General features: G+C 44.9%; 1 protein-coding gene across 2 annotated transcripts in view; it reads right to left on the minus strand.

Annotated features, from left to right (window-relative positions):
* Positions 1–1,189: 1,189 nt before the first annotated feature.
* myom2b (myomesin 2b) overlaps positions 1,190–20,554 on the minus strand; it is a 61,045-nt gene continuing 41,680 nt past the window's right edge. For both annotated transcript variants that reach the window (XM_084392131.1, XM_084392132.1), the window contains 6 exons: positions 13,563–13,668; positions 12,634–12,797; positions 11,754–11,790; positions 11,581–11,603; positions 11,431–11,486; positions 1,190–2,951 (listed from right to left, as the gene is read on the minus strand). In XM_084392131.1, coding sequence (XP_084248257.1) covers positions 2,520–2,951; positions 11,431–11,486; positions 11,581–11,603; positions 11,754–11,790; positions 12,634–12,797; positions 13,563–13,668 — 818 coding nt within the window. In that variant the 3' untranslated portion in view covers positions 1,190–2,519. The remainder of the gene's footprint in view (positions 2,952–11,430; positions 11,487–11,580; positions 11,604–11,753; positions 11,791–12,633; positions 12,798–13,562; positions 13,669–20,554) is intronic.

A 20,554-nucleotide genomic window follows, 5' to 3' on the forward strand; every position in this document is an offset into this window, starting at 1 on the left:
AATCAAACAAGATACCAAAAAGACCACACACACACACACACACACACACACACACACACACACACACACACACACACACACACACACACACACACACACGTCTGGTTCACTATCTTTGTGGGGACTCTCCATAGACGTAATGGTTTTTATACCGTACAAACTGTACATTCTATCCCCTTACACTAACCCTACCCCTAAACCTACCCATCACAGAAAACCTTCTGCATTTTTACTTTCTCAAAACAACTCATCCTGTGTGATTTATAAGCCTTTTGAAAAGTGGGGACCGCTGGCTGGTCCCCACAATGTAGGTGATCTCAGGTTTTACTATTCTTATGGGGACATTTGGTCCCCACAATGTAATATAAACAAGGGCACACACACACAAACACATTTGCTATTTGTATACACTTGGTATAGTGTCATTTAATGCAACAAAGAGTGGTTTAAGTGTCCAAATACTTTGTGGCCACTGTAAACTAAATGCATTTATTTCAAAAGAAGAAAAAGTGGTTCTGATTGGAGATTTGCCAGGCAATACAAATCGCCAAGTCGTGCATTGTGAATAAGGAAGTATAGCAGTGCATTCTTGGCAGCAAAACACCTCTAGCTAGGTGTTCCATATACATGAAATGATTTGTGAAGTACAACTGGTCCAAGAACCGAAGAAAAGTGCTGATGCGTTTCAGATGGGGTGGTAGCTTTTCTAATCGCATTCATATTTTACAATAAGTGTGTGTGTGTGTGTGTGTGTGTGTGTGTGTGTGTGTGTGTATGTGTGTGTGTGTTTGTGTACAATGTAAAGGCAGATATGACACTGGTAGTGATTTCCAACTCTTTTATTAACACAATACCAGCAGAAAAAGGCAAGGATGTGAGATGAGGTTGAGAGGAGCGCTGATGGGCTCATGGCAGCCGCTGGGGGCTAAGTGGAGGTCCTGCACTCTTAGGCCATCCATCCACTCGAGAAAGCAAAAAAGCCTCTGGATTTCAGTTGCTAACTGAAAAGAACAGCTTTTAAACAGAGATTTAATAAACTAACATCAAAGCTTTCCCCCCAAGCAAAAGGGAGCCAAAATCATTAGGGGCCCACTCAGCTTAGGCAACCCAGATGACAAACTGTTTCGCACATTTTCTCATGGCACTAAATATAACTCGCCCAACCCTCCTTCACACAAACTTCCTACTCTCTTTTCATGCTAAATGCTTGCTCATTTTACGATATGACGATGCGTTTTGGGAGGAAAATACTACTTTTCTATTGTACTTTTATTATTTGTGCACTATAGTTCAATTACTGTTTGCAAGGCAGCATAATGTTGAAGGGATGCACAATATATCTGTTGTTATGACAGATTTTTTATTTATTTTCTTGATCAATATTGGGTATGTACTGTAGGGCTGAATTCAGGTTGATTGGGACATATTTTCCCCAGTCACTGAAGAGAGAGCCATTGAAAAAGTCAACCTGAATGCACCCCTAATTGTGCATGTTCATTTTCATCTATTTTTTTATGCAAATGTTGCCATCTTCTAACGCTTACTTAAAGTTAATTTTTAATAACACTAACAATTTAGTCTTTCATACTTTCAATTACAATATGATGCCTAAATTCACTTGTAAAAAACTTTTGAGTTTACTTCAGTGTTTATTTATTAATTTTTGACACAAAATAGAATTTTACTATCAGCTATTTTTTGTTTATCAGCTATAACATCAATTAGTGAACAGCTTATTGGTATGAGCCAGAATTTTAATATTGGTGCATCCCTGAGGGTTTGTTCTAAACCTCAAAACCTAAGAATTAAACTTTTGCAATTCGTTCAGCCCAAACCGCTGATCGTACAGATGTTTTGTAGAGATTTTTCAGCCAATTTCTGACAAAGTCTTATTTGCATACTGAATTTCAATTGGTTTTGTCTTCCTTGTTGTATTTAAAGAGTGTGTAAATTCTGTGTCATTGGTAAGACAGATACCCCCATCCCCTTAACTCACACCATTGGTTGTGCCTAAGTTGCTGTATCAGGCTGGTAAGGATGCTCAAACAAACAGCAACACAGAGTCAAACGTTACTTCCGAATTTCATTCATAATACCCTTATTCAAACGATTACCCTTATTCATGGTCATGAAGTAAGTTTCAAACCAAATGTAGTATCTACAGACAGTATGCGATGCAGCTAAAAATTGTTTACACTTTTTAGGGCAATGAAACTATGAATTATTTATTATACAGTCTGTGCATATTATGCTGACAGAAAAAAAATGTAACATCAGAAAAATGGCATCACCTTCACTGATTTATACCCATATAATCAACTATGTAAATTTCTGTGTACAGCTGAAAGTCAAATCAAGATGTGTGCTGAGTGTCATGATGGCAGCATTTTGTTTACATCAAACCAAAACCTAAACTCAAACTTATTTTGCTGCCTTGCAAACACTGATATTTCTTAGTGGAAATGTAAATCTAGTCGTCTTTGTGTTGTTGGGGCAAATGAGAGCAAAGAGCTAGGCCTTTACTTCTTCCTGGTGGGAGTGGGGGACTTCATGCCGCGGGGCGGAGTGGGGGATTTGGCGTTTTGGGGAGGAGCTGGAGACTTGGCCGCAGCAGGTGCAGGGGTGGCAGCCTTGGTGGTGGGAAGTACAATCGGAACTGTGGGAGGCATGATCCTCTTGGGCGTGGGTGTGGGTTTGATTTCTGGAATCTTGTCGCCGTGTTTGTACACGCTGACGATGATGTCCACCGACTCGCCACCGTACTTGTTTTGCACCGTCATGGTGTACTTGCCGGAGTCCTCCAGGGATACGCCTTTGATGGTGAGGCTGGCGAACTTGCCCGAGTCCATGGCAATGACGTACTGATCGCTGGGATCTACTTCTTGATCATTCTTAGACCAGCTGACCAGAGGTTTGGGGTCACCGCAGACTGTGCAGGTCAGACTCAGAGTCTGAAAAAAAATGAAAACCAAACGAAAGATTTGATAAACGCATATGTAATCCGAAACATTCTCAGAGGAAGTATGTTGTCATTATCACACTAACGGCATAAATATGAGAAACATCATGACTGCATTAAGCAGATGCACATAATTCCGAATGATAGTACGATATTCTGATGGTGAGATGCTAACTAAAAATGCTTATGTATCCCTTAAAGGGATAGTTCACTTTGAAATAAAATTTTGGTATGTTTTAGCTTACCTCAAGGGCATCCAAGATGTAGGTGTCTTTTTTTCCGCAGTAGTTTCAATTTTGATATTTTTAGGTCAAACCGTTCTTGTCTGTCAGTCATATAATGCAGGTCGATGGTCACTGTCTCAAAACACAAGCACAGAGTCCAAATTAAAACAATTCCCCATCGTCCAAATTAAACAATTCCCCATCATAAGTACACATTGATGGCCTAAGACACGAAACGAGCAGTTTGTGTGAGAAAACGAACAGTATTTATATCGTTGTTATCTCTTGAACACAGCACACGTCCAAATGATCTGATGGCGCGGGCGGGTATAGATATATAAATAGATGTCGCCTTGGCTACTGCAGTTCATTGGAACGAAACCGTAGCCAAGCGACATCTAGTGTATACATCTATACCCGCCCGCGGGCGGGTATAGATGTATACACTAGATGTCGCCTTCGCTACTGCAGTTCATTGGAACGAAACCGTAGCCAAGGCGACATCTATGTATATATCTATACCCGCCCGCGCCGTCAGATCATTTGGACGTGTGCTGTGTTCAAGAGATAACAACGATATAAATACTGTTCGTTTTCTCACACAAACCGCTCGTTTCGTGTCTTAGGCCATCAATGTGTACTTACGATGGGGAATTGTTTAATTTGGACGATGGGGAATTGTTTTAATTTGGACTCTGTGCTTGTGTTTTGAGACAGTGACCATCGACCTGCATTATATGACTGACAGACAAGAACGGTTTGACCTAAAAATATCAAAATTGAAACTACTGCGGAAACAAAGACACCTACATCTTGGATGCCCTTGAGGTAAGCTAAAACATATCAAAAATTAATTTCAAAGTGAACTATCCCTTTAATGATACTAATTCACATGGATATAGGGAGATTATCATTAATAAAGTGGCCATATAATTTTACTGAAACCTTTTGTTTTTAATTGTTATTAATTCAATGAAACATGTATGGTGAGAAATATATTTCTGAAGCAAGTTTCTAGCCTCTACAAAGATGGTAGTGATAAGCCTTTGTAGCCATATATTTGGGTACCCAATTTCCCCACTTTTTTTTTTGAGTGCACATAAATCTAACTTTGTTTTCAGATTTATGTTGCATTTTTTCCAGTTAACATGACATATTTCACAGAAATAGGTATCAACAGAATGGCTCAATAAAAACTAAAATATACAGTACGGTCAAAGCCCTGTGGGGAGCTCTCACTGGAAAACCAGTGTACATGACCTCAGCAGGTCATCATGTGAAAGGTTTCCTTTCCCACATGAGTTCACCTCATCTTTCCTTTAATGGATCTGAGAGCCACTGACCTGCTATGTCTATTTGATCTGAAAGAAAAAAGGATGTCGGGCATTTCCGGCATCAACTATTCAGGCGAATCATAATCCCACCAATATCCTTTCACAGTCAGAATACACCATATTCCCCAAGCTGGATTCATGCTGCTAGCAAGCAACGGATTATGAGGCAGAAGACAATGGACATGGATCTTAGGGAGCGGAGGAGTATGACGCCCTCCAACGCGCACTCCCAGGGTTGAAGAGAAGAGCCGCAGAACGGCACTCACCGGCACGACTGCCTGCGGCAACACAGATCACTAATGCGTTGGATACAGCCCTCCATGGGCGTCTGAAAGGAATGCTCCATTTGCAATACAAGTTTAGGTCTATTGACAACACTTAAGGCATAATGTAGATTATCACAGAAAGTGATGTTGACTCATTGCTCAGTTTATAATAGCAAACAAAAATGGTGTGTACAGTAAAATTCTTACACTTGGGAGACAGTTACAGTAAGGTACTTATGATGGACATAGTAGTGGATCCTAACCATAAATGTAGGTGGCCCAGATTCATAGTGCTAGCTTTAGATATGTAATTAATATAATGAGTGTACGATTGTGATTAACAACTTGTTTTACATTTGTACACATGTAGATGCACTTTTTGCTACAATAATTAATAATAATAATTTGTTACATTTATATAGCGCTTTTTCTGAGACCTCAAAGCGCTTTACATAGATGGGGGAATCTCCTCAACCACCACCAATGTGCAGCATCCACATGGATGATGCGACGGCAGCCATATTGTGCCAGAACGCCCACCACACACCAGCTTACTGGTGGAGAGGAGACAGTGATGAAGCCAATCAGTATATGGGGATGATTAGGAGGCCATGATGGACAGAGGCCAAGGGGCAAATTTGGCCAGGATGCCAGGGTTACAGCCCTACTCTTTTTCGAAGGACATCCTGGGATTTTTAATGACCACAGAGAGTCAGGACCTCGGTTTTACGTCTCATCCGAAGGACGGTGCTCTTTTGGCAGTATAGTGTCCCCATCACTACACTGGGGTGTTAGGACCCACACAGACCACAGGGTGAGCACCCCCTGCTGGCCTCACTAACACCTCTTCCAGCAGCAACCTGGTTTTCTCAGGAGGTCTCCCATCCAGGTACTAACCAGGCTCAGCCCTGCTTAGCTTCAGTGGGCAACCAGTCTTGGGCTACAGGGTGATATGGCTGCTGGCTACAAGTTCTTACATAATACATTTTATTTTTAAAACGTTGCTCCACAAATCACCCTGCCTGCCGTTAAAGAAAAACAGACGTGTTCACAATCTGACTTGCTGAACTAATGCATACTGATAAACACACGTTGCTGTTTTCTCAAATTTGTTTAAACTGTCTTTATATACCAATACATAATTAAAATGTAAGTACTCTGAAAAAGAGAGTATATAAATCGAGTGTCTGTAGTCCTCTCAGGGCTGCAATAAACACAGCTACTTATTCCATTCACTCCCACCCCCTCCCTTCTGGGCTCCTTCCAAAGCCACGCCCCCAAAACACATGAACGCGCGATGCCGACCGCTCAGCTTGGAGGACGCGTTTGCCAGCGCCGAGCGGAGAGGAACGCAGTGCATGTAGTGACATCATGTCAGAATCACATGTAATAAATACCTAACTTTATCATTATGAATATAAACAACTAACATGGTTGTTAGTACTCACTATCAAGCTAGCATATCGATACTGGTAAAGTTTAAAATATATTGAGTTTGATTCGGTAACGAGCTAGTAACATAAGGCAAAGCTAAAAACAGGTTGCATTGATACACGTTTTCCCATTACCATCAGTTACAATGTGATGAAGTGTAAGATTCATAACATATATGGTGTTTTGCATGTAAGAGCTTCCACGATGAAAGCACTGTTGGCCGATATTGACTCTCGTCTGACTTCTTGCTTTATCCAAAGACTTTTTGGTCATAGCCTTTTCGAATACTGTCTTCCTTTTTTTGCCTTGTTTGCCTTCGCTGACTGTATATGCAGGTACTGGGAATTTTGACTGCTCTTTCTCTGCCATAATTGTGATTCTTCCTAGCTTCCGTGCCTCTTCGCCTCCTCGAGTCAAACGGGTGCGCGCATGTGGGCAGCTCCTGTAGCAGGAGGGGTGGTAGCCATGGTAGCGAGGGAGAGTGACAGTCGCCCAGCCAATCATTTCATTCGTTCCGAATGGAAATAAGTAGCTGTGTTTATTGCAGCCCTGAGAGGACTACAGACACTCGATTTTTATACTCTCCTTTTCAGAGTACTTACATTTTAATTATGTATTGGTATATAAAGACAGTTTAAACAAATTTGGGAAAGTCTATGGTGTGAGTCACTTTATAGATGAAATGAACTAATTTAATAAATGATGATCTGAACAATGACACAATTTTGTTTTAAAGCTGCTTTACAGCTAAAATGAACTGTTTGCATCATTGAATCATTTACCTTAAACATTTTTACTTGATCGATTGCTCCTGTCTGCCTTGCTGCTGGTTTGTGTCTGTAAGCTCCGTATAGCTTTCTGTTTTGAATCTGTATTTACTATCATTCCTTGTTGTTTTTATTTGCTAAATTTAACTTACTCATCAACATATATTAGATATTGTCTAATATTGCCTATCACATTAATCTGACATCGCTAGCTTTTAAATAAATCGTTATCACTAGCACAACACGCTAGTATCTCGCTAGCCTGTTACCTGCCATCCGTGCTTGCCGTCTTTATTTCTCGCGCGCACTGGCGCCTTTTACGAGTCTATCAAACACCTGTGGTGAGTAGGATCAGTCAACAAACATGGTGAGTAATGTCTTCTCCTGTTATTGTCACTTGCACTTCGTGTCACATCTATAGTATAACATTCTCTGTCAGCAATGAGGGATTTAAATGTGATAAATGCAGGAGATTTTAGAACTAGAGACACGCATCCAAACTTTAATCAAGGATAGTAAGAGTGCAAGGGCTTTAGATACTGCTTTGGATGCGACTAGCTTAGTAAACTCTTTACATTGTTCGGTTCCGGCTCAAGAGCCAGTGCAGCAGGGCAGTTAGGTGACCGTGAGACGCTGTAGTCGTGGGACAAAAAACAGATATAATACAGATGAACAAATGATAAAGCTCGGGTTGCTGAATATTCGATCCCTTACTTCAAAAGCACTTATTGTTAATGACATGATTACAGATTTTAACCTAGATGTGCTGTGTTTGACAGAAACCTGGCTAAAACCAGACGATTACATTACTTTAGTCCACCGCTCAAGATTACTGTTATAAACATGAACCTTGTCTGAAAGGCAAAGGGGGAGGTGTTGCTGTAATTTAAAGTAATATCTTCAGAATTACTGAGAAGTCTTGTTTTAAATATAATTATTTTGAAGTGTTGGTGCTTAATGTAACACTATCTAGTGTAAATGCTAAATTACGTTTGAGATTTGTGCTGGCTACTGTATACAGGCCACCAGGGCACCATACAGATTTTATCAAAGAATTTGCTGATTTTCTATCAGAGCTACAGAGTACTGGCTGCAGATAAAGACCTAATTGTCTGTGATTTTAATATACATGTATATAACGAAAAAGATGCATTGGGATTGGCATTTAATGACATTCTGAACTCTATTAGAGTTAGACAACACTTGTCAGGACCTACTCATTGTTGTAATCATACTCTAGATCTAATATTATCACATGGAATCAATGTTGATGCCGTTGAAATTCTACAGCAAAGCGATGACATCTCAGATCATTATCTAGTCTCGTGTATACTCCATCTAGCCAAGGTTGCAAAGCCGACTCCGTGTTACAAATATGTTAGACCTATCACTTCTGCCACTAAAGTTTAATAATATTATTAATAATAATATACACTTTATTAATAATATTCCTGATCAGTTTCATCTCCTCAGCATCCCAGATAGCTTAGAAGAACTCAATATTGCGACAGAAACTTTTGACTCTCTCTTTTCCAGCACTTTAGACACCCCATACACAAAAGAAATATATTTTCTGGATATGTTTTGGAATATATGCACATATTTGAAATTGGCCCAATAAATATATTTCATACTTATATTTCATATATTTTTGTTATATTTCAGAATATATTTCAATGTATTTTTTTCTGTACGGGTCCCCAAAAGTGTCAAAAATATATGTGGCATATATTCCAAATACATTGAAATATATTCTGAAATATAACAAAAATATATGAAATATAAGTATGAAATATATTTATTGGGCCAATTTCAAATATTTGCATATATTCCAAAACATATCCAGAAAATATATTTCAAATATAATTCTTTTGTGTATGGGACAGCTTCTTTGCGCTTAAAGAAGATTAAAGAAAATAGTCCAACGTCGTGGTACAACGAGCACACTCGGGCCCTTAAGAGAGCAGCCAGAAAAATGAAGCGCAACTGGAAGAAAACAAAACTAGAGTTTTTTCGCATTTCATAGAAAGAGAGCACGATTGCATAAAGAGAGGCCTTAAAAGCTGCTAGATCTGCTTATTTTTCAACCCTTTTAGAAGAAAACAAACAAAACCCTAGGTATTTATTTGAAACTAGCTAAATTAACGAAAAATAAAGCTTCAACCCCAGACGTTTCCAAGCGGAACAGCAGTAATGACTTTATGAACTTTACTTACAAGATTGATAATATCAGGGAGAAAATTTTAACTATGCAACCGTCTACTACAGTATCGCATCAGGCAGTGCGTTGTAGTCTCCCTGAGGAAAAATTTGATTCAGTCATTGCTATAGGAGAGAAAGAATTTTCTAAACTCGTTAAATCCTCTAAATCGACAACATGTATATTAGACCCTATACCGACTAAGCTATTGAAAGAGATGCTTCTAGAGGTCATAGATCCTTTTTAATATCATTCATTCATCTTTGTCATTAGGATATGTACCAAAAACTTTTAAGCTGGCTATGATTAAACCGCTTGTTAAAAAAACGCAGCTTGATCCTACAGAATTAGTCAATTACAGGCCGATCTCGAATCTACCTTTTCTGTCAAAGATACTAGAAAAGGCAGTATCTTCACAACTATGTTCCTTTTTAGAAAAAAATGGTATCTGCAAGGATTTTCAGTCAGGATTTAGACCGTACCATAGTACTGAGACAGCTCTTATTAGAGTCACAAATGATTTGCTCTTATCATCCGATCGTGGTTGTATCTCTCTATAGTGTTACTCGATCTTAGTGCTACATTTGATACTATTGACCACAACATTCTTTTAAATAGACTCGCAAATTATGTTGGCATTAGTGGAATTGCATTAGCATGGTTTAAATCATACTTATCTGACCGTTATCAGTTTGTAGCAGTAAATTAAGAGATGTCTTATCGATCAAAAGTTCAGTATGGTATGGCGCACCACAAGGCTCAGTGCTAGGACCTTTGCTGTTCACTCTGTACATGCTACCCTTAGGAGATATCATTAGGAAGCAGGATCCAGGCCGTATCCAGATCTGATGAAGGGCCTGTGCCTGGACACGACGACAATGCAGTCCTGAAGTGCTAACTAGTCTCTCCCCTGTAAAGGCCTCTTTCCCTTCCTTTTACCTGTGTACAGATAAAAAGTTGTCAGTATAATTCCGGTTGATGTGGCTACGTGGAAGCGATAAATAATTCTTTATAATAAATTTTTAAGGCCAGGCAAGTAGTTTGCTGAGGGCTGGTTTGTAAAGAAGGACTAGACGGCTGCGCACATATATATTCAAACGGGCATACCTATAGACTAAACACGTGATGCACGCCGTCTGTGTTTTCGCGGGTTTGCGTTTTTGAGGTTTGCGCAAAGATAACCTTTTTTTATTTATTTCAAGGCTTGCACCTTGGAATCTATTTCAGGGTTTGCGTTCTCGAGCCACCAGGCACTGTTTTGTGCTGATGAGCATGCCGGAGCGCATTAAGTGTTTTCTGTTAGAAAGGTGTCATGTAAGCGGCCCCTAAGTAAATAACTAATGATATTTGCAACAGAAGTGAATCAATCAATCAAAACTAACTTTAGCTGGACAATAACTTTATCCTATAGCTGCTGTAAAGCCAAAACAATCTCTGTTACTATAATTTCCTATTATCACTGTAAAGCTGCTTTGAAACAATCTATATTGTTAAAAGCACTATATAATTAAAGGTGACTTGACTTGACTATGGGGCCCAGGTCTTTGGGTAAAGACCTTCACATTTTTAGCAAAGACTATAAATTATTCAGTAAAATGTCTCAGGTTGCGTATGCAACCCATTTCCCTGAGAATGGAGTGAGGCGCTGCGTCATGGAGTTGACGCTATGGGGAACGCTATTAGAGTGACAGGTGTCTGAAGTATGTGTTCACGCCAATATTTATTGGTTGACAACAGTCCATAATGTCACAAGCAGAGCACCTGTGAGTATAAAAGGTCACCAGCAATACACGTCATCAACTCATTAAAGTCGCCCACTCCCACCTGCAGCAAAGGTAAAATTTCCCACTCCCGCAAGATTTGTGTTGGGTCCCCAATCCCAATGAAGCCCTCTACGTTGTACTGAACCAATCAGATGACAGGTCGTAACTATTGTGACACACCTCACATATTTTCAGTCCAGTATCTGAGCCTGATGTAAGTGCTTAACAACCTCTCGTGCTCCAGCACCCTCCTCAGAGGGTGGGGTGTGGGGAGTAGTTGGGATTTTCTTTTCTTTTGGGTCTTTTCTTTCTTTTGATATATTGCATGTTCATATATTCATACAACAAAATATATATATACATTTTGTGGTGTTTTTGACATGATTTTCTTCAAAAGGAAAGTCAGATCAGATTCCAATTTCTTTATGCATTGCATCCATTTTTCATATTGTTATGGCTCACACATAACGAACTTGAACAAACCTTCTTTTCCATGATAGTCACAACATCAGGAAGACCACCAACCACTTTGCCACGATCTGATAAGAAAACATTGCAAAGTTAATTTTATGAATATAATTACATATCAAAGCAGGACCCCCGAGAGTGTTGGGAGTGATTGAGTATACTCACTCTTTTCAGCATATGCTTCCGCTCTGAAGGGCAAAAGAAGAATAGCATTGTTGAGTTCATTAGCAGACCATTATATTTTATCCAAACACTAACGTGCAGCTCACATGCTTTGCATCTCTAAACATTTAGGACGTGGAAAGCCATGTGGTGGCCTGATGCACTGGTTATCTTACTTGAGTCTCTGGAATTCTGCGTAGGCGTTGTCGTAGACTAAAGGGGGGAAAACAGGAAAAAAAGAATAAAAGTTAAGAGCATATAAAACATGAATACAATTGTTTTTTTTTAAAGGAAAACTGCACTGTGTCTCTACTTGCCGCGTCTTGTCCCGGAGGCACAGCATAAAAAGAAAATCAGCTCTCATTAATTTAATAGCATTGTTTTCCTGCTTCACTGGAAATAGCTCTTCTTCCCCTACTCATTACTGTCACCATTCAGCAAATTGCATGACCTGTCAGACACCAGCCCTTGATTATGTTTGTCATCACACAGTCTATTGACTAACTGAAACCACTGCCAGTATCTGCACCTTTGATACTATGATGGCATTTTTTCATCCCTGGATTTCCCTAAATACATTTCCTGTGTGCAGCTGTAATACTGGCCTTTACTTCCAATTAAACACATCTACACAGGATCAATGCCAGAACACACGTTTCAGGTGACCATTTTGGTTATAACAAATGTGGTGTAGGATTTTGGAGTGAAAAAGCCTTTGAAAATAGACAAAATCACTTTGAAAACATGAGTCTTCAGTGTTGATGTGGCGTTTTTCATTGGAGGTGATTTGAAAACTATTTGAGCTGTTCTTAAAGTATTTCACTTGATAATTAAGTTCAAATATAAAAGGGTTATTTTCCACAGTACTTTCCTTTAAAGGCATCATACATTTTGAATTATTTTTTTTTTCCCTCTGAGGTCCACCCGCTCTGAAGCCATTAGGATTAAACGAGTAGGAAGTTTTATGTCCAGAAGGTTTTTAGGTCAACTATTATTAAATGCCTTTAAAAATGATCAGAAAGCAGTATTAAAGAATGACACATCCAAACAACTCACGTTGTCCAGAGAGGTCCAGGGTACAAGTGTGCGTCTTCTCAGCATCCACAATCTCAATAATATACATTCCTTTTTCCTTATCAGTAGGTTCGACTATCTCCAAAGTTGCCATTGCTGGGTTGCCACCAATTCGCATTCTTTCTGATGCAGTGATTTTAGATTCCCTTGAAACACAAAGAGCGAATGAATGCACAGAAACCTGATAAATATCTGTTCATCAATGAGAGAATTACAAAACCAATACGACCATGTGCAAGCGCAGCGCATGCACATCAATGCTTTTAAAATGTTTCAATGAAGGCTTGTGTAATCCCTTTTTAAACTCAATTGTTTGCTCATTTTCCCATAGATTAAATGTTAGACATGCCTTTTTTAAAAGTGGCGCATCAAATTAGCATGTCCCTAGAGTAAAATTAGACACGGCGGGCGTTTTTTTGTGTGCTGCAACTGAATGTGAAATCACCCCTGCATTAATACCTGCCTTGCGTAAGATTCAAAACGTGCAACACGGGGAGGAAAGACCCAGAATAGCCACTTCAAAATGCTAATACAGGGATTTGAGAACCCATGCGAGCAGGAAGAGGCTTTTCTCTCTACGTTAGTATTCCACATGCTTCTGAATCACCTCCAGGGCAGAGCATTAGGCAACTGCAATCAGAATGATTTGTTTTGTGTCGACAACAGAGCGTGGAACAAGACAGACTCTTTATTCCTGTAATTTCCTGTAGTTCAATAATCTTTTTTTTTTGTACACCTCACACTAAAACAACACAAAATTATAGACCAAAATCTGAAGATCATGTTTACATGTAGTGTTGTTGTCACGCCTGGGGACATGAAGAGGCATGTGCATTTCATTGTCTAGGCTATTTGTACATCTTTTTTTATTCTAGGAAATCTTTTCAAGTGAGAGTGGAAAATGTGCATACTTTTGTTTCCAATGGATCTTCATCTCCTCGGTGTAATATTTCATATGGCACACAATCATAATGCCTTCCGCAGTGCACTGAATAGACAACTCGGAGGCACTGGATCCTGTCCAGGTCAAAAAAGAAGGAAAGAGATCTTAAAATTGACCAACAGGGGCTGGTTGGACAAAAAGCTGCATTGCTGATATTCACCACGTGTTTGAGCGGAGCTTTTATCAGTCCCTCCAGGATTTCACGATTTTTTTTGTGTGATTTTTGCGATCAAAATGACTGATTTTGTGGTGGTAATTTCCAGAAATGTGTGAAAAAATTTGCGCTTTTTATATTTTATAATTAGGACATCACATTTACCATAATAGTATTATGTCAGATGCACAATAGTCATACATGACACAAATCACAAATAAAATGCATAAAGCTTGTTTATTTTGGTCTAATCAAATTCCCATCAAATTAACTTTTAAAACAACCTATGGGCAATTTTTCTACCTGACCTATGTAAATATTAACAGCAGGTGTAGTAATATACTGTAGAACTGTGTGTAAATCCTGAGTTGAGGGGTCCTGAGCTGCAGTAGGCAACCAGTTACTTATAGTGCAGCATTTTGCATGGCGTCCCCACTGCGTATAGCTACGCAATACGAAGTGACCGTTCGAAAGGGAACTACTCGGTTACTATCGTAACGTACTCGGTTACTAACGTAACCTCTGTTCTCTCTAGAGAGGGAACGAGTATTGCGTAAGCTAGCTTACGCTGCGGGAAAGTCTCCTTTCACGAGATACTGAAGCCAAAAATTATCCTAATTTTTTAAACTTTGTCAACGCAGTGCGGCAGCCTGCAGACCTAGGGCAAGCGAGTCGCGTGCCCATTGGCTGCTCTGCGGCAACTGCAGCAGCCTATGGCTGAGCCTTGCGCGTGACGTCACGTCCAATGAGCGCGCTTGGCGCGCTTAGTGCGTCACAGCCCGTCATTAGGGGTGTGGCTTAGAGTATATAAGCAAGGAACAGAGGCTGCTTCGCTGATTTCTGTCGCATGAAGCGAAAATGAGCTCGTGGCGAGAGCACGGCGGGTTACGCAATACTCGTTCCCTCTCTAGAGAGAACAGAGGTTACGTTAGTAACCGAGTACGTTCTCTTACGAGAGGTTCTCTCGTATTGCGTAAGCTAGCTTACGCTGCGGGAACACCTTTGTCAACGCCGTGCGCGCGCCCAGCATCCTGAATGAATCCCGTGGGAAGCCCAGGGAACGCGAAACGGAGCTGGGCGGCCAGATACCACAGTACACAAGCACATAATATGGGGCAGGGAGCGGCACAGCCGGTCCAACTAACACTTCCATACAGTGTAGCTCAACCAGTAGAGCTAAATCAGCAGCGTAGCCCGCGCACAGACAGTGGGCTGGCTTACGCGAGACTTAGACTGATAGCACTTTGGCCTGCAAAGCGGGAACATCCAGGTTGTAAAACCTAACAAATGTGGAGGGGGAGGCCCAGCCCGCCGCTGCACAAATGTCATGAATGGGAATCCCACTGGACCACGCCCACGATGAGGCCATGCCTCTGGTGGAGTGTGCCCGAATGCCCAAGGGGCACTGCAGGTTTTTAGATGCGTAAGCAGCTGCGATAGCATCGACTATCCATCTGGACAGAGTGTGCTTCGAGGCGGCGAGACCCTTGGTGCGCCCACCAAACGAAACAAAAAGCTGCTCTGAACGCCTGAAGGCGGCGGAGCGCGAAATATAGCTTCTCAGCGCCCTAACTGGGCAGAGGAGGTGACTATCTGCCTCGCAGCCAGTAATCGGCAGGGCTGAAAGGGAAATGACCTGCGCTCTGAAGGGAGTGCCCAAAATTTTTGGGACGTACCCATGCCTCGGTCTGAGAATAACTTTAGAGTCATTAGGTCCGAACTCGAGGCACGCAGCGTTAGTGGATAACGCGTGAAGGTCTCCCACACGTTTTACTGAAGACAGTGCTATCAGAAAAACGGTTTTGAGCGTGAGGTATTTCATATCCACAGTTTCTAAGGGTTCAAAGGGATGTGCTTTCAGTGCGTCTAAGACCAGTGAAAGATCCCACATAGGAACCGAAGGGGGTCGCGGGGGGTTCATCCTCCTCGCTCCTCTAAGGAAGCGGATGACCAACTCGTTCCTTCCTAATGCGCGGCCCGGCTCTGACACAGAGAGCGCTGAAATGGCCGCGACATAGACTTTGAGCGTGGAGGGGGACCTGCCCGCGTCCAGTAGCTCTTGAAGGAAACACAATACTTGTGAGACCCCACATGTCTGTGGATTGAGCCCTTTGGTAGTGCACCATTTGTTAAACACAGACCATTTAGACGTGTAGAGCCGCCTCGTGGAGGGGGCTCTAGATTGTATGATCGTGTTCATCACCCCTTCTGGTAGATCAGCATGTAGTTGTTGAGGCTCCACGCATGCAGAGACCAGTGCTCTGGGTGGGGATGCCAAATCGAGCCGCGGGCTTGAGAGAGAAGGTCTCTCCGCACCGGAATCGGCCAGGGGGCTGAGTCTGCCAATTGTATGAGTTCCGGGAACCAAGCTTGGTTCTCCCAGAACGGGGCTATGAGGAGCACTGTGTGGCGCGCTTTCCTGACTCTCTCGATGACCTGAGGCAGCAGAGAGACTGGCGGAAACGCATATAGCGGGCCGCTGGGCCAAGACTGGGCCAGCGCGTCCTCGCTCTTCGAAAAGAACGCTGGGCAGTGTGCGTTGTCTATTGACGCAAAGAGGTCGACTTTCGCTCTGCCAAAGCGGCGCCACAGCGACTGGACTGTTTGAGGGTGTAGAGACCACTCCCCAGGGGGAACGTTGTCCCTGGACAGTCTGTCGGGGCCCTCGTTCAGATGGCCAGGCACATGCGATGCTCTCAGAGAGCGCAGAGAGTGCTGAGCCCATACGAGGAGGCGTTCCGTCAGGGCGCAGAGTTGCTTTGATCTGACACCGCCCTGGCGGTTCACATAGGCCACTACTGAAGTGTTGTCCGTGCGGACTAGAACATGGTGACCACGGAGGAAAGGGAGGAAGTGCATGAGCGCTTTCTCGACCGCGAGCATCTCTAGACAGTTTATGTGTAGGAGATTCTCCTGGTCTGACCAGTGGCCAAAGACCGGTCTGCCTTCGAAGAGCGCTCCCCAACCTAGGTTGGACGCATCTGTAGAGACAACTTTCCGGTGTGAGACCACTCCCATATTCACTCCCGTGTGATACCATTCGGCTGCTAGCCAGGGCTGCAGGGCTGAGACACAGACCTGAGTCACTCTGATTAGCGAGCCGCCGGTCGCCCAGGCTCGATGGGATACGCGCGTTCTCAGCCAGCGTTGAAGCGGGCGCATGCGCAGTAAACCCAACTGAAGCACTGCTGCAGCTGAGGCCATATGCCCCAGAATGCGCTGAAATGCCTTCAGGGGAACCCGGTTGCCTTCTTTGAAGGATGCAGCGAGGCGCTGGATGCGGCGCGCGCGCTGCTCCGTCAATCTGGCCGTCATCGCCACCGAGTCCAGTTCTATTCCGAGAAAGGAAATCGACTGCCGGGGCGAGAGCGAGCTCTTTGTCCAGTTGACCGCTAGACCCAAAACCTCCAGGTGGTCGAGTAGCGCTGTTCTGTGAGACACAAGTTCTGTCTCTGACTGCGCTAGAACGAGCCAATCGTCCAAGTAGTTCAGAATTCGCATTCCCTGACTCCTCAGGGGAGCGAGAGCCGTGTCCATGCATTTCGTAAATGTACGGGGTGCTAAAGACAGGCCGAACGGCAGGACTGTGTATTGATAAGCTCGACCGTCGAAGGCGAATCTCAAAAATGGCCTGTGACGGGGAGTTATCTGGATCTGGAAATAAGCGTCCTTCAGATCGAGAGAGATAAACCAGTCTCCTGGGCGAATTTGCGCGAGGATCTGTCTGGTTGTAATCATCCTGAACGGCCGTCTCATGAGGGCTTTGTTCAGATGTCTCAGATCTAAAATAGGTCTTAATGCTCCGTCCTTCTTGGGAACGAGGAAGTAACGGCTGTAAAAGCCTGACTCGCTCAGAGAAGGATGCACCTGTTCTATGGCCCCTTTTCGCAGCAGCTTTGTTATCTCTGCTTGAAGCAGATGTGCTGTTTCCAAACTCACTTTCGTTTCCGTCTGCGCTAGAAAGCGCGGAGGGCGACGAGCAAATTGGAGCGAATAACCGTGTCTTATGGTGTTGAGCACCCATTCTGACGCGCCCTGAATAGCCTCCCATGCTTTTGCATGCATAGCTAGGGGTCGAATGGTCTCTGGGTTCAGATCGCCGCGTTGCGCGGGATGGGGAACCTGTATCAGAGAAGACGGGGCGGCGCGCGCGCCGCCGATGCTCGGACACGAGGGCAGAAGAACAGGGCTGGCCGACTGTGCAGAATTTAGTAGCTCGATCTTGGACGATGGAGCGTGAACTGCTGTCAAACAACCCAGGCGCGAGGGCGGCGTGGGGATTATGGTGTCTGAAAGTGGGCGCGCGTGCTCGTGAGCTGGCGCGGGATATGCACTTATGACACGGCCAGTGTTTGGGGGCTTTATGAGGTTTGCAACCTGTCTGGCAGAGCGGGCAGTGGGCAGGTGTGAGCACAGGGCTGTGGGCACATTTCCTACACTTGATGCTCGAGCGGAAAGTTTCCGCTTTAAGAGATAGCGCTCTGGACGCGTTGCCATGGGAACCTGGTCTGTGTGAGGCAGTGAGCACACGGGAGTGGGCACTTTTTCTACACTTAAAACCCCTGCGGCTTGAGCCGTAGCAATTTGAGGTAACTGAGTGACAGAGCGAGCAGCGAGTAGTTGTGAGCACGGAAGTGTGGGCACTTTTACTACATTTAGTGCTCGAGCGGTGTGAGGCCGCTTTATGAGAGAGCGCTCTGGGCGCGTTACCATGGGGATTGCACTTGTGTGAAGCAGTGAGCACATGGGTGTGGGCACATTTTCTACACTTAAAGCACTTATACTCTTTTTGAGATTTATCTGGGTCGCCGTGAAAACGGCGTTTGTGTGCAGGCGAGCGAGTGTAATTACTGGCTCGTTGGCTGCGGTGTGTGCTGCTGCAGTAGCCTGAACATAGGGGACTGACAGAGCTGTGCGTTTTGATGGCGGTCCGGCCGTAGCGGGACTCAACCATCTTTTCCTCCTTGCGGATGCTAGGAGGACTTCGCGGGCTCGGGCTTCAACGCGATCTTGGACCGCGGGCCCCGTGGGGGCGGCGGTCTGTGACGGCTGGTCGAGCGCGACCTGGGGCGATTGCCCTGGCGCCGCTGCGAAGCGTTGGGGGGCCTGGAAGAGCGCTGGTTAGAGCTGCGCACAGGAGGCTGAGTTTGAGGGCGGCCTGTGGCTGAGCTCGAACGGCGGGGCAGGAAGAGGTCCATCGCCTGCGACGCCTTCTGTACCTCAGAGAACCGATCCACAATTCCGCTGACCGCAGGGCCAAAGAGGCCGGTGGGCGAGAGTGGTGCGTTCAGAAACACAGCGCGCTCTGACTCACTCATGTCCGCGAGCGTCAACCATAGATGTCTGTCGATGACGGTGAGCGCGGCCATGGATCTGCCGATGGCTTGAGCAGCGGTCTTGGTAGCGCGCAGCGCGAGATCCGTAGCGCTGCGGAGATCGGTAAAGGCAGACTGATCCGAGCCCTTCTCGTCCAGTTCACGGAGGAGGTCGGCTTGAAGGATCTGAAGAATAGCCATTGAGTGCAGGGCGGAAGCAGCCTGGCCGGAGGCGGCGAAAGCGCGGCCGGCGAGAGCTGAGGTGGTCCTGCAGGCTTTAGACGGCAGGGCAGACTTTGAGCGCCATCTAGCAGACGGCGGGCAAAGGTGCGTTGCCACAGCATCCTCAACGGCGGGGATGCCGTTATAGCCGTTCTCGGCGGCTCCGTCCACCTGGGAGAGAGCCGAGGAGACTGGCGAGCGGAGTCTGGTGGAGAACGGAGCGTTCCAGGACTTAGAGAGCTCGGCGTGGAGCTCAGGCAGGAAGGGTGCTGACCTAGGCGCAGGGCGGCGGCTAGGCAGAAAAAACCCGTCAAGGCGATTGGGCTCCGGCTCCTTAGGTGGAGACCAATCCAGTCCCATTCTCTCGACCGCTAAAGTGAGGAGGCGGAGAAGCTCTGCGTCAACACTAGCGCGGGTTCGAGAAGACTCCATAGTAGAGGGGGCGGAGCGGTGAGAGCCCGACCACTCCTCGCTGTCAGACGCGAGCAGAGAGCAGCTGTCAGCGGCATCATCTGCATCATCCCCCAGGGCGACGGCAGTGCGGGCAGTGGCCGGCCGCTGCGCGTTGGAGAAGGGTGGGGGGGAAGGAGAGAGCGAGGCTCGCGGGAGAGGTTCCGGCGAGCGCTCAGCTGTAGCGTCCAGTTCCGGCGGCCTTTGAGAGCGACGTTTTTTCTTTCGTGGCCCGGAAGAAGCGGCCGGAGAAGATGGAGTGTCTTCGAATTTAGCGAGTCGAGCCCGTAGGGTCGACATCGGTAAATCTTCACACTGTTCGCAGCCGCCCTCGGAGAGAGCGCGAACAGCGTGGTCAAAACCCAGGCAGAGAGCGCACAGCACGTGGCGGTCTCCGTCGCTGAGCGAGGCTCTGCACGAGCCACAGGATGTGCGAGGCATTTGAAACAACGCCTCGCGCTCTTTTAGATGCAAGTGTGTCGCGGCGGACACACACACACACACAAAACAGAGCAGAAAAGGATATAAGGCCGGATGGCGCAGCAGGCAGGGAAGGCTGAAGGCGGCGAGCGGCCGGCGTCCTCAGGCTGAGATCCTCGGCGTGCTGGTCGCTGGATTCAACGGCGGCTTCCTCGGAGATCAGCGATGCGAAGAGCTTCGCTGAAGAGACAGAAATCAGCGAAGCAGCCTCTGTTCCTTGCTTATATACTCTAAGCCACACCCCTAATGACGGGCTGTGACGCACTAAGCGCGCCAAGCGCGCTCATTGGACGTGACGTCACGCGCAAGGCTCAGCCATAGGCTGCTGCAGTTGCCGCA

Source organism: Rutilus rutilus, assembly GCF_951802725.1.
Source record: "Rutilus rutilus genome assembly, chromosome: 20".
In the NCBI taxonomy this organism is placed as follows: domain Eukaryota; kingdom Metazoa; phylum Chordata; class Actinopteri; order Cypriniformes; family Leuciscidae; genus Rutilus; species Rutilus rutilus.